Below are 14,083 nucleotides of genomic sequence, written 5' to 3' on the forward strand. Positions count from 1 at the left end.
TTTCACCTAGTCACGCCGTAGCCTTCACATCCACTCAAACCACAAATTCAGAACCGCCCCGGAACGCAAATACACCATGTGCACCAACAGTACATTTCACAGCTTCCTGCGTCGGCACATTGGCCACCGAACTGAAACTACCCGCCCTGGTTACTGCAGCTACCAACTACTGAAACGTCAATAGAAGGACATCGCACTAAAGTAAACATGAATTAACAGCCGTTGCCGCACTGCAGTTGACGTCACATCCCCTGTTTGACAGATACCAAAGCTACACTCATGTGTACACTGATGGCTCCGTCACCAAAGAGACTGCGACATCAGCATTTATCATTCCCGAGTTACATGAAGAATATCCGTGTCGGCTGGGTCATTTTTCCTCTTCAATAACATCGGACCTTCTAGCCCTTTTGTAAGCAATCAGCTTTATTAAGCTGTCATTTACGCCAAGAAAGTGGGTCGTAATCGCGAATTCCCTAGCGGCTCTTACGTGTATGGAAAATGCCACTGTAAGAAAAATGGATATACATAGAGTATACGCTATCTCAAAACAGCTTTCAGAAGCTACAAATTCAGAACATCACGTGCTATTTCAGTGGGTTCCGAGTCACTGCGGAGACAAGGGAAATGAAATGGCTGATGAGTTGGCAAAAACCACTCATCATTATACACAAACTCGTCTATTTCCTATATCATAATGGGACGTGCACCACATATTACGACGAATAAACCGTGATTATGTTTCTCCACGGGGTTCTCAGACAGCACAAAGAAATCGATCTTATATGTTGATGACCCTAACCTTGAGTGCCAATTAGACCCTCAGCTCCCAAGACGTATCGACACACTCATTCATCGCCTAAGACTCGGAACTGCTTACACAAAGCACTTTTTTTTCCCGATTCAGCGTGTGCCATCGCCAACATGTTCGTGCGACCACGACAACGAGGATGTGCATAATTGGTTGCTCGACCGTCCGATGCACATCACTAGACAGTGACTTGAACAGGAACTCCACTCACTGGACTTAGAGCGAACATTCTCATTAGTTGAAATACTATAGGTGCATGGCCATCTCGGGTAAATCGCAAAGCAATGAAGATTATGCAGCGTTTTTTGAGGACACTAACATTTGTGATGTATATTGAGCGCACTACATTGAAAGTGTACACTGCGACTATATGCGCGCTCTGTTCAACTGTTCAAACGAGAACTTTTGAACTTACAAAAGCAAGACTGTATATATATATATAAACAATTTAATAAAGAAAAATAATATATATATATATATATATATATATATATATATATATATATATATATATATTCTTTTTCTTTGTTAAATTGTTTTTTCTAGCCTAACAACCAAGTGGAAAGGGGTAGCCGTCGCCAAGAAATGGTGACAACAACTCCTTGATTTATTTTTTATTGCAATATAAAAAAAACGTTTGGCGTGGCCATAGGTCGGCAAAAAAATTGGACTCACTCAAGAAATATATTTTGCTCTGAGGGCTCACTCGGACTCAGACTCACGAACACATTACTCAGCCGGACTCATTCAGACTCAGACTCGCGACATGACCTGAGTCTGAGTGAGCGTGAGTGACTCGACTCATGAGTCCGTTAGAGTAAGATTAGCTGTTTCGGTCATGGTGTGAAGGCTCTTTAAGGCCAATATTTCACATAATGGGTGCTCTAGGATACGCCTTTTGATCTAGTACCTTCAAATACAAGTTATCAGTAGTTTCAATCCAGTAACGACATTTTTATGAAATACGCGACTCTCACGAAATATTCTTATTAAGAACTTCCCGTCCCCGTGAAAGAGATTGCGGGGAGAAATCATGGCACCCCCCCCCCCTTACTCACGCGTCTGATCAATAAATATTGTGATGGCGCTGAACGCTAGTGCATTGAGATATGTGTGAATAGATTTTAGAATAAACGTACGCCGATATAAGGCTCAGAGTAATGCTGAAGCGTAGCAGAAGTGGTCATAGGTTGGCAATAAAAGGTAAAGCTCACGCATACTCACTCGGAAAATGTATCGTGTGCTTAGGGCTCACACGGACTCAGGTTGACCAATATTTTCCTCAACCGGACTCACTCTGACTCAAACTCACCAAAATATTACTCACCCGGACTCACCCAGACTCACGGCCTGATCTGAATCTGAGTGAGTCGACTCATGAGTGAGTTTGCCAGCCTACGGGTGGAGCCCACGTTTCTTTCTCGGTTTATTTTCTTTTGATCCATGCCATCATCCGCTGCAGCGCCATCAAGCTTTTCATGAAGCGAGTGTTGCAGCCGTGGACTTGGCTCGACGTGGTGTACGCGGCAACAGCAAGGGGCGTCATGTTCGGCAAGGTGGTCAAGAGGCTGCACTGCTTCACAACCAAGGTGACGTCAGGCTGCGCGTAGAACAGGCAACACACCGGCGTATACAAAGCGTATTAGTGCTTTATGACGAAAGTATTCTGATTGCAAGTACAGTATGGAATAAAACTCAGAGCGCAAAAAAAGACGCAGCATAAGGAAGGGTATATACACACACCGCGAGCGTGTGTATGCTTTTTTTCTTGTCCTGCGTCTTTCTTTTTGCGACCTAAGTTCTATTCCAATATGCAGTACCAACTAGCTCACCTATCCATGCTGTTGCGAGTACAGGCTAACAAAGCCCCTCTAGGTAGTAATTGCGTTCGATATCGAAAAGAGCCATGCGTTGGTCTTTTTTTGTATTCCTTTTTTTTTTTGACGCTGGCTTGTACGTGAACGCGTTTCTATCTGCGCGTGCGAGTTTTTGTCGCCGCATCTCATGCGATTGCTCTGATCGCTGAGTAAATCGTGAAATCGAACAGTGAAAGTAACCCGGCTTTCGAGTGCGCTTGTCACCTTTTTCAGGAGATCATAAGGAAAACAAGGCAACAACAACAAAAAAAATGGCGCACAACTTATAAAGAATGTCACCTTGATTTAAGGCAGCTCGATTTACTTAAAGCCGCCAACATCACCATAAAAAAACCTCATAATTAAGGTAATTGGGACGTGGCTGAGCTTTCATGCGATGTCGCAATGACAAAAGAAAAGTAAGACAGAAAAACGAAACAGAGAACATGTGAACATGGAAGGACACAAGCTTTCATTGTTCTCCATCAAGAGAGTCGGCACGGCGTCTCAGTTCGTCGGGGAGCGAGAATAAAAATTTCGAAATAAAAGCTGCGCCGAAAGAAGAAATATGTGACGATTGTCAGGCACGCTACTATATGAAAGCCACCGTCGCGAAGGGATTGAGCAACGATATTGCGAGAAGCTCCAGCGTTGTCAGGAAAGAAATTGTCCTGACAGGCAGCAGCGTTACCTTTTGTTTTTCTTTTTCTGCGCAAAACAGGTGATAGTTGAACGCCAAAAAGCCGAGGCAGCCAGGAGCTCAGCGGTGAATGCCGATGCGAAGGAAGGCGTTCTCGATTTCGGCGGCGCTGACGGCGAGGCCTCGCTGGCACCACTTGGCACCCACGATGCAGTCACGGGAAGTGGTGCCGAGCGACCGGCATTCCTGGACCTGCTGTCGCACTATTACCGCCAGGGCATCTTCAGCGTTGAAGATATGAGGCAGGAGGTTGACACCTTCATGTTCGCGGTGAGCGCATGCGCACTTAATGACAAAGAGGTTGAAAATGGATCGACGTGCTGAAACAATTGCGTTTGCAATGCGGCAGAAAAGTGAAGGGGGTCACCGGAGAATTGGCTGCCCAAATTTCTTCCCGTACATACAGCACGCAGCATCGCTACCGCAGAAGCTGCCGTGACTAGAGTCCCTAGATTTTTTTCCTTTTGATTTGAGCAGCGACACCTTCCGCCTCTCGCGACCCCCTCTCATGCTCTGCCGGCGTCTGCCGACATGCTCTTCGTAAACTCCAAGGCTTACAGAGCCACGCAGGCGTATCCCCCTACCATGAGTGAGCGGAGGGCGAGCCACGCCTGCCCCGCTTTCTCGCCTCGTGTCTGCGACAATGCGGGGCGAAACGCTGGAACAGCGTTTGGAAGAACGTCGCTACTAGAGTTACTGTATATGCTACCTTTATTTAGGTTGCAGAGATGCGCATCCGTCTTCCAAACGCCGCTAGCAGCCATGCGTTGGGGAGAAGCTGACGCTCGGGTCAATTCTTGTATTTCTCGATCGAGCCGCTGCAGCGAACTGGATTGACACTAGTCATTCACAGTAAAGTTAATCACCGGTCTTCGACACGCCAGACTTGCCGATCGGTGACCCGGTAGGCATGTCGCCTGCAAAAACGGAGCGCGTCTTCGCCGCATAGCTGTGGTTGCTAGCCAGACCTATGCGCAACTCTGCTACCTACAGGTAGCATATACAGTAACTCTATTCGCTACCGGAAACGAGCGTCGCCCAACGGCATTCCTCGGCGGCGCTTCAATGGTTGTCGCTAATTAAAGGAAAGGAGACAAATATTTTAGGGAGTTTAGTCGTGCTTTAGTCGTCACCCGCTCACATATTCATTTCATTCGATGCGCTTATGTCGACTCAAGTTTTCAAAAAGTTGCGCGAAGGAAACAACAACTGTAAAGGCTACCGCTTTTTCAACTACATTGCGCGAGCGTCAAATGCACGTTGTGTCGGCGCCTTACAAGGACGATAAAATGCCAGACCGACAGTACAGTATACGCGCAGGTGCAAATGTTTCGAGGCAAATGTTTCGAGCAAAAGTATACGAGGGCAAATGTTTCGTGACGTTGCTATGTGTACTAGAGGTTGCAGTGTGGGTCTGCCGAAATACTGCCGGTCTTGCAGGTTATCGCCGTCGTAACGTGGCGCGGTGGATGTTCGCGTGTTAAAGTTCACAATTCGGGAGGCTATACCTGCAAGAACGTGTTTTTGGGCCGCATTATTCTTCATAGATAGTTATACGGCGCCAAAACCAAGACAGATTACGCACTTCATGCGCATAGCGATAGACAATATACTGTATGCTGTATTGCTATGTCATGAAGATTGACCTGGTTTAGGAAATAAAGTCTGTTGTTGTTAGTAGCCAAGGGTCGATTATCGCATGTACAGCCACAGAATATATATTTTGTCTATCGTTATGTGCCTTACATATACATTCTGTCTTCGTTCTGAAAATGAAGCCTCTTGTTGCTAGTAGCGCTGGATGTGTGTTCCTTTAGGCGTCTATGCTCTTCTCCGTGAGCCACGTTCCTGCTGGAACTCGACTGTTCCTTACTGACCAGCCGTATCGTTAAAGGGAACTAGGTACGTCGGACATAACGACAGAACATGTTTACAAGTGCGTTCGGCGTATCGTAAAGCCCTTTTTTTTTAAAAAAAGTACGTGAGAAATTGTACCTTTTTCGCACAAGTTCGACACCGAAACCGATGCCCTTCTCGGAGTTGGTTCTACATGGACATGCCTTACAAACACAAAGCCACAATGTATGTCAAAGTGTACACGACCAGGTTAGCTCATGCGCAAAATATGTTCCGTGCCATTGCTATCGAAACATGACACATTCTAAATTATTTATTAAGCCCCTGTTAACTAAGTGCCTTGAATAATAACACCTTCTGAGCATCGTGGCTTTTTTTTGTTTTTTTCTTTGTTAGAGAGAGGTTCTGTCAATAATTAATAACGCCCTATGAAGCCGCTGTAGGTTTCGTTAGTGCATGTTTCGTTCGCAGCGTTTTATGCCCGTTCATGACATCACATTATAAGAGTAACGATGATATATGGAGTTATGGAGTCGATATATCGATGATATATATGCAGGTCAAACCTGGCTTCAAGGGCCAGGTTTGGCCGGAGAGTGCAAGAGGAGTAGCCATCCGCGAAAGCTTGCTTGGACGCAGCTGCTTAAAAGTAAACAAAGAAATCACAGAATAATCAATCAATCAATTGTTTACATAAGTAATATGCCGAGGAACAATCCTATAGGTTCCAGTGCTTGCGGAAGCATCGCGTCCAGAAAAATTAAGGAAAATAATATTGGCAGTTAAAAATAAATAATATCAAAATGGGCAAATATAAAGCAAAAACTCATAACCATATGGCATAACACCATAAGACAACGCAAGAAATATTAATGTACAATAATGATAAAAACTGTTTACGGCCAGCGAAGCGCAAGGTAAGCTGAAAAGACAAAGAAGTAGAATTATGGACTTCAACAATCTGGGAAACTATGTTACAACAGATCAAAGCTCGGAAAAAAGATGGCTGATCTGTAGGAAATATCGAGTATAAGGTAAGAAGCACCAAGAAGACTTTGTATTCTATGGACGCGGGAGTGTTGGCTATGGTAGGCAGAAACAAGGAATTGTTTGTTATATTACGCTGAATTCGAAAACCAATGGATCTGAGCAGCTCAAGGCCAGTATGATACTGCGAAGTTCGAAAATATATATCATAGGCTCAGCACCATATCGTGAACAATAAAGGAATCGAAGTGACAATAATTTGATGGTACTAGAACAGGATGCGGAGTCGTTTTCGTAAAGCGACGACTATGTGTGCTTATGATTTTTGTTCTGGAGCCATTCTATGGCGTCACTATTAAATTCAGAAATGACATTCCAGTAAAGCTGGGGAACAGAAATTGCTGTTTACCATTTCCGGAGAGGTAACGGGTAATTTAATTATCTCAATAGTCGTCAAGCAGAGCTGATAGAGCGAAGACCCCGCATTGCAACACGCTTAGTGCAAGCAGAAAAGTGTACAGATGTATCAGACAGAACACTGAAAATCATTTATCTCGCCGACAATACACACTTAACACAGTAAGAAAATGATAGCCTTGTTGTTTCTGCAAGTGAAGGACCTTAGCAGTATTCAAGGTGAGGTTAATATAGAAAAAGATAAGAAATCTGACCGCATGATGCGACAGCCATCAGCAGTCAGATCATTTCCTCAGATATTTTGATGTCGTCGGCGTACAGAATAAAATAACCTTGAATGGTGGAAGAAACGTCATTAACAAAATTGTTAAAAGGAGCAGGCAAATACTATCCCTTGAGAGACCCCACTAATAGCCTTGTACAAAGAGGACGTTTGCCATTTACGGCAACTTAACATGATCTATCAAGAAGATAGCCGTGGAAGAGAATGATAACTGAAGATTCCGTCAGTGTGCATAAGTTTAACCATAAGCAATGAGTGGCTGTCTAAGTCAATGACCTCCCTGAAATCACAGAGAATGGTGTAGCCACCCCTCCTGAGATTTCTTTCTGTCAGGGGATGCAGAGCACAAAATGACACTCGTTCATACTTACCTGCCCGGTCCCCAGATCAGATCATGAAAGTGCCCCCCACCCCCCGAAACAAATTTCTGCCTATGCCACTGTGTCAACCCGCCCTCTATGAAATCTAGCGAAATTTGCGGTAGCTGAGTGACAAGAGAGAAATTCATATTGATTCGAAATCAAGGAGCTGTTCCCACTAAAAACAATATGTTGTAAAGAGTAAGCTTAAAAATCTCTGACGCGGTATACAAAAAAGAGAAATCGGGTCGCAATTCGCATTTTGCACCCAGACTTAAAATAAAAACACGAGTAATTTTTCACATATGAAAGAAAGTACAATATTCAAACATTTATTAAATATTGATGTAATTACGGGGACATATATCTTGCCATAAAATTTAGATATATAAAACTATTACATCATAATTTCAGATACTGCATTATTATTTTTTAATTTAAATGATGAATAGGAGAGGTTGCTGCCTTTGTGGCGGCCCCGGATACTCCTTCTCGCTTAGCAAACGCAATATACAATACTAAAAAGAAAGATAAAAGGTGCACGAAATATGTCAAGAAGTAGAACACAAGATGTGCAAACACAGCGGAATCCAGCAGCACATGAGTCATAAATATTCGAATAACGAGTTCAGGTAAGTAAAATAATTTTACATGTACAGTACAAAGTCTATTATTATTATTATTATTATTATTATTATTATTATTATTATTATTATTATTATTATTATTATTATTATTATTATTATTATTATTATTATTATTGATAATTTTGCCGTTGCGTCCAAGACCAAAAAAAAAAGGGAAGGGGACTTATATATTTGTTATTCACCAGCCTGTTCGTAAAATGAGTTTCTTACGTGCACGAATACACTTTTCCCAACGCGCACCCGCCACAAGTCACGACAGGAGAATGTTCCCGAGCAGTAACCATTCGCTTACTTTCATATTTCGAAAAATTGACGAAAATTCTTGAGCGGGGCAAAGCAAACCCTACACAAGAAATAAATGCCTTTCGCTCTCAATAATTAACCTTCATTTCAGGGTCACGACACCTCGGCTCAAACGCTTACGTGGACTCTGTTCGCGCTCGCCATCAACCCTGAAGTTCAGCGAAGGGTGCACGAGGAACTGGACAGTGTGTTTGGGAAGCGGGCAGCGGGCAACATCACGAAGAGTCACGTTGCCAGCCTAACGTACCTCGACCGTGTGTTGAAGGTACGTAGAATCATGGCCGCTTGCTGACGTAGCTAGAGCATGCAAGCGCAAGGTCTCAAAGCGCAAATGAAAACGCGTACTACTTGTTATACTTCCGGCATAAGGATTTATTTATTTTCTTCAACAGAAAGGGCGACGGGGGAACTGCTCGAAGAAAAGAGATCGAAAGTATGCATTTTTGTACTGTTCGCTTTCTTTTTGTGATTTCGTTTGTATCGATCAGGAAGAAAGGGTGATGTTCGTACATAAAAGTCTTAAGTCAAAAAGTAGGAACACCTTGTAGCTGTCTTTAAATCTAAAAGCACTCTCCGGGACGTTGAAGATGGCTTCACAGAAGGGAAAACACGTAGCTCTTGAATCATTACTGAGAACTTGATCATTTTGGCCCGCGGCACCATAAAAGAAGCCCTCGTCCTCAGTGGACCCTGGGATAGAGGAAGAATTGTTGGCGCTTTGGCTCAGACTAAGGGACATATAGCTTACAACTATCCGTGATATATCATACCGGAATCATCACACCAAATATAGAAACAGAGAAAAAAAGGGGTGATCATCCAAAAGAATGCACTTGGTATACTATTCTTGTTGTAGGAGAGCACATTATCAGGCGGGTGAAGGAAGTTGAAGACAAAGCCGACTTATGGGTGTAAGTCGTGCCGAACTGATAGATAGCAATAGGCAGAACCCACGCCTCAGTTTCAGGTTCACCGATATGATCGGGAAAACTACATATAATCATGCGCAGACGCCGTTGAGTTGGTCACCCGCAGCACCCACACCTTACGCACGCTTGAAACAACGGAATCGTACTATAGAACTGGATAGGTTTCGAGACTGAAGTCAAAGTGAAGATTGCCAGGCGTCTGTAATGTCCCAGCGAAATCATATGCCTCTTTTTAGCCAACGCAGTTTTCAGGCATCGGTGTGCGGTGCACTTTCTCCCTAGTTTAGACCGAAGGACGCCCGATCACTGCTCATGGAGACTGGGAATATCTGCACCGTTCCGATACTAAGGCTAATATCAGTACTTCTTATTGAAGACGTGCGTTCGAAAAGTTAATATTCCAATATAGAACGTTGTGTTTTGGCATTTCCTGTATTTTGAATAAATGTCTATTAGTAAGACAAGTAAAATCAACTATGATCGAGCGACGAACGTCCACGGAGCCACCACTTTGACGAGAGGTGTCCCTTTTGTCAGTGCTATGGCTTCTCCAACAAAATACACGTTCCCGTGCTTTTATCTGTAAGAAGTTCATAGTGAAAACGCTGGGTCCAGTTGCATTCACCTACAACTGATCCTGCTTTCAGCTTCCTGTGAATTTCTCTGAATTTCGGAAACTTGATAGCCTAGCGGACTTCGCTGTAAACCGTTTATCTCCTGTGCTTCAGAATCGAACGTATAAGTTGCCTATAGAAAAAGATGTCATTGAAAACCTGATATATATAGCTTTACGCGCTCAATTTTGGCATGCTTGCTGGAACTCAAGGGCAGAAAAGACCTGCCAAAAGGATTGTCCCAGTGTTTTCTTGCAAGGTTCTCTGCCATTTTCATGTTGCGTGTTTCTGCGTGTTTCCACAATTTCGTTTTCTTCTTTACAGGAAACCATGCGTATTTTCACCATCGTGCCCTGGGTCGGAAGATCGTTGACTGAGGCGTTAAAAATTGGTACCTCAAGACTGCATTTTCCTCCTCCCCTCTTAAGTTCTCATGTTTGCATGAAGTAATGGTTAACAATTCTAGCTTAATTTCGTGTTTCCTCGACGAATTCTTTTTATATGTACGAATTTACGCAGTAAAACATCGGAGTACACGAGCACAAGTGTTTTGTGAGATTTCACAGCGTCTTCCCGGAATTCAGTCCTACACCAACTAGGCCCTGTTTATCCCTCTCAATTTTTACGGTCTATAAAATTTTATTGCACATCCTTATCATGACTTTTTTTGTGTCCGTAGGAAACTATACCATTCCTGAAGGGTGCACATGTTACGTGTTCGCTTACGGCATCCACCGCGACCCTGCTCACTACACTGACCCGGAAGTGTTCGACCCAGACCGGTTCCTACCCGAAAACTGCAGCCGCAACCATCCCTTCGCCTTTGTGCCTTTTTCGGCCGGCCCTCGAAACTGCATAGGTGAGTCAAGAGTTAGAGCCCGCTTATCGGAGTATATTAGAAGAATGGTAAAGCATCAGCTGCGCTACGTGTGCATCCTAAGGTAAATTACCTAAAGAACCTGCGCTCTTCAAAACAAAACGCCTATATTGTAAGACACGCTATAACTACAACTATTCTTGTACGGCCTTTGATTATTGATTTTTGATTATGTCTTTAACCAAATCGACACATAACTTACCCCGAAACGTACACATACTGAGCTATACATGTTCTCTTTAAAGCACCAGAACGCTTTTATATAGCGTGCACGAAGTTACATAGTTTCACACACCCGATTTGCACATAAGCACACTCGGGTGTTTTATAGCAATATAACACATATTCAGGCTAGAAAGTATATATATATATATATATATATATAAATAAATTGCAACATGCATATCCTTATATCTTTCCAAGGTATGAGGACGTGTAAACAGCCTCCTCCTTCAATCCAACCTTCCTATTGGAATGCGAAAGTGAAGAGCAGCAAAATCCGTGCGTCGAACCCACTGCCAGACGCACTTATGGCGCACTTCCAAGAAAAGATGCCGGGAACAGTCGCACTTACAAGGTTTTGCAGAAGGCCTTCAGAAAAGCTGCCATACAGTAGTCACGTGCGTTTCCTGTTTCCAGAAGCCTGTTTGCTTTTCTTGGTGGCGGTGCCACAGGTGTTTCGCATATGTGTTTCTGGCAACCTCCGGCGTCAATTCACGACGTCGATGTTTTTACGATGCTGTGCACAGATTTGTACATCTTACAGAAAAAAATGTAGCCGATTCCAAATGCAGTTGCTTCCTTCAAAAATGTCGCTGATTGATTCGACCCCTTGTGTGATGACTGCGGTCGTGTGCAGGCCCTTCAACAGACTGTCTCTGACTATCCTCGCTGTAATATACAGTCATTCGCTTGCCATTGCATTGGTCCGGTTTGATTAAAGAGTAATATCACAGCAAATCGTTTTATGATGTCGCCCTCCGAAGTCATCGCAGCAGCTGCGACAACTACACTGTTACTGTTTTTAAGGACAACAAACCTACACAAGGTTTGCTGACCTTGTGGCCGGACCTAGCCGGAAGTGGTGTTTGTTGTGAAAGACAGCTGATGCTTCACAGTAACAGTGTACTACACAGTAACAGTCTACCGAAATAGTGTCCGACTGCAGTGATACGTCTGTTGTCCTCATCTTTCTCTTTCTCCCTCCATCTCTCCTTCTCTCTCCTTCTACTCTCTTATCCTTCAACCTCGCCCTCGCCTGTTCACAGTATAGGATACTGTACCTGATTTTGCCTTTTGATTAACATTCCTGCCTTTACTCTCTCCTTTGCTTCGCTTTCTCAATCTCTGTCCCCAAAAAAGACATTAACAATATGTAGCCTTACGCGCCCTCTCTATTACCACGAATAGGTCTGGCTGAAATATCACACAGTAGGCTAACAAAACAAGTGGTTTTGCGAGCTTATATAGCTTAAGCAAATTATAAAATATTTCAAGGCACATAGTGAACGTATAATTGAATGTGAATCACGAGAACCAACGCCAAAGAACGAGGAATGCGTGACAAAAGTAGGTATATCTCTAAGTTCATTCGAAACAACGTGCAATATCACTTGAATATCACCTTTCGAAAGCGATCACGACGTGATGCACTAACCCGGTGGAACAAAAAAAAAAATAAAATTGAACTGAGATTTCAGGCACCAAAACGACGGTCTTATAAGATGCAATGTAGTTCGAAGCTCTTGATTAATTGTGACTAACCTGGATGTGTATCATGTACACTTATGTCCGTGTGCACGGGCATATCTACATTTTCGCCCAATGGAAATGCCGCTTCTATGTCCAGTTCCGAACCCGCTACCTCGTGCTCAAGAGCGCAACACTATAGCCTTTGGGTACAGCTGCGTGTACGACTGGGCAGCATCGATGGCTGAAATCATGCAGAATATGTATGACCCAAGGACGAGCAATAAGTGAAGCACAAATGCTGCATGCGTTCTGTATGAGGCAACACATGCATTCCTGCCTTGTAATTTGTCGAATCATCATCCCCTCTTCTTTTCACGCCTTATTACGCATTAATAAGGCCGTAAAATGGTCGCGACTTTTTCTTGGTTTTCTTGTTCGAAATGTCTAAACAGCTGTTGCTCAACCGGTCCGCCGCGGTCGTATAATGGATGCGGTGCTCAGCTGCTCAACCGAATGTCGCGGGTTCGATCCCGGCCGCGGCGGTCGCATTTTGATGGAGGCGAAATGCTAGACGGCCGTGTACTGTACGATGTCACTGGATGTTAAAGAACGCCAGATGGTCAAAGTTTGCGGAGCCCTCCAATATGGCAGGCCTCATTATCATAACGGGGTTTCGGACCGTTAAACCCCAGACATTGTTATTATATGTTGCTCAACGGCTATCTTCTGCTGCTCAGTACGAGGTCGCGAGCTTGGTTACCCGCCGTGGTGGCCGCATTCGGATGAGGACAGTATTGAAGAGCGCTATTGTGCAGGTCATTATGTGTACGTTCAATGAACTGAGCTAAACAAAAGGGATCCTAGGGCGCCTCAAATTTCCTGTGCTGCTTTAGGACGTTCAACCCAACAAATGCGCTTATATATTTGTTGTGACCTGTACACCTAACATGAAAAGAATATTGAAGAAATATTTCCGGAAAGTATTGACTGAAGCACAGAAACTGTACGTATGCAGAAATTACTCACACAAGTTAAAAAGTGAAAACACTCTCAAGGACTGTGTGTATAACAAGCTGGAGGGCGCGGTGATATAATACAGATATTCGTGGTCACCAACGTGTTCTGGTTAATGCTAAATGAAGACAGGAGTTGTTTCTTTAAAATTCTGTCTTTCAATGTCTAATCTTGAAGGAAACCTTTGCAGGAGCTGTTATCCTTGTTCATTGTTATTTATGTTGTTGAAGGTGATTCAATAACATCGCTGCATAGACTAGAAGAATAAGTGCAGTGCAAGTTCATTTCTTATTAACTGAATTCGCAGGCCAGAAGTTCGCCATGTTGGAGTTGAAAGTGCCGTTGGCGAAGGTGCTTACGAACTTCAGCGTGTTCAGCTGCAACCATCGTGACGATCTACTGTTCGACGCCGACATCCTGCTCCGAACCAAGAGACCAATCAGGATACGTCTCCAACCACGGCGTGAGGCTGGCTTTAAATAAAGGCTCCTATCTGAAGGATCACACGCACGGATTGCGTTGTTTACGCAGAGTACAAACCTGACACGCTTTCCATCTTGGTGCAACGTCGTACGCTAGCACCAAGAATAGAGGTTTAGTGGCGCTGAAGAAATTTTGCACTTGCAGCAGGAGCAAACTGTTTATTCAACGCATTCCGTATACCGCCTGGCCTGCTTGCTTGTCTACCTGGACACTGCGGCATGATCGATATAATGGCTCGCCTCCGATGTTCGGCC

At 43.9% G+C, this 14,083-nt stretch overlaps 1 protein-coding gene across 1 annotated transcript in view; it reads left to right on the top strand.

The window, feature by feature from the left end:
* LOC119394404 (cytochrome P450 4V2) overlaps nucleotides 1–13,856 on the top strand; it is a 42,318-nt gene extending 28,462 nt beyond the window's left edge. Inside the window, exons 6-11 of the mRNA XM_037661704.2 lie at nucleotides 2,274–2,400; nucleotides 3,389–3,637; nucleotides 8,312–8,485; nucleotides 10,088–10,154; nucleotides 10,443–10,622; nucleotides 13,654–13,856. Of these exons, the coding sequence (XP_037517632.1) occupies nucleotides 2,274–2,400; nucleotides 3,389–3,637; nucleotides 8,312–8,485; nucleotides 10,088–10,154; nucleotides 10,443–10,622; nucleotides 13,654–13,829 (973 nt within the window). The 3' untranslated portion in view covers nucleotides 13,830–13,856. The remainder of the gene's footprint in view (nucleotides 1–2,273; nucleotides 2,401–3,388; nucleotides 3,638–8,311; nucleotides 8,486–10,087; nucleotides 10,155–10,442; nucleotides 10,623–13,653) is intronic.
* The last annotated feature ends 227 nt before the right edge of the window (nucleotides 13,857–14,083 follow it).

The sequence above is a fragment of the Rhipicephalus sanguineus genome, chromosome 1 (assembly GCF_013339695.2).
Source record: "Rhipicephalus sanguineus isolate Rsan-2018 chromosome 1, BIME_Rsan_1.4, whole genome shotgun sequence".
NCBI lineage: Eukaryota > Metazoa > Arthropoda > Arachnida > Ixodida > Ixodidae > Rhipicephalus > Rhipicephalus sanguineus.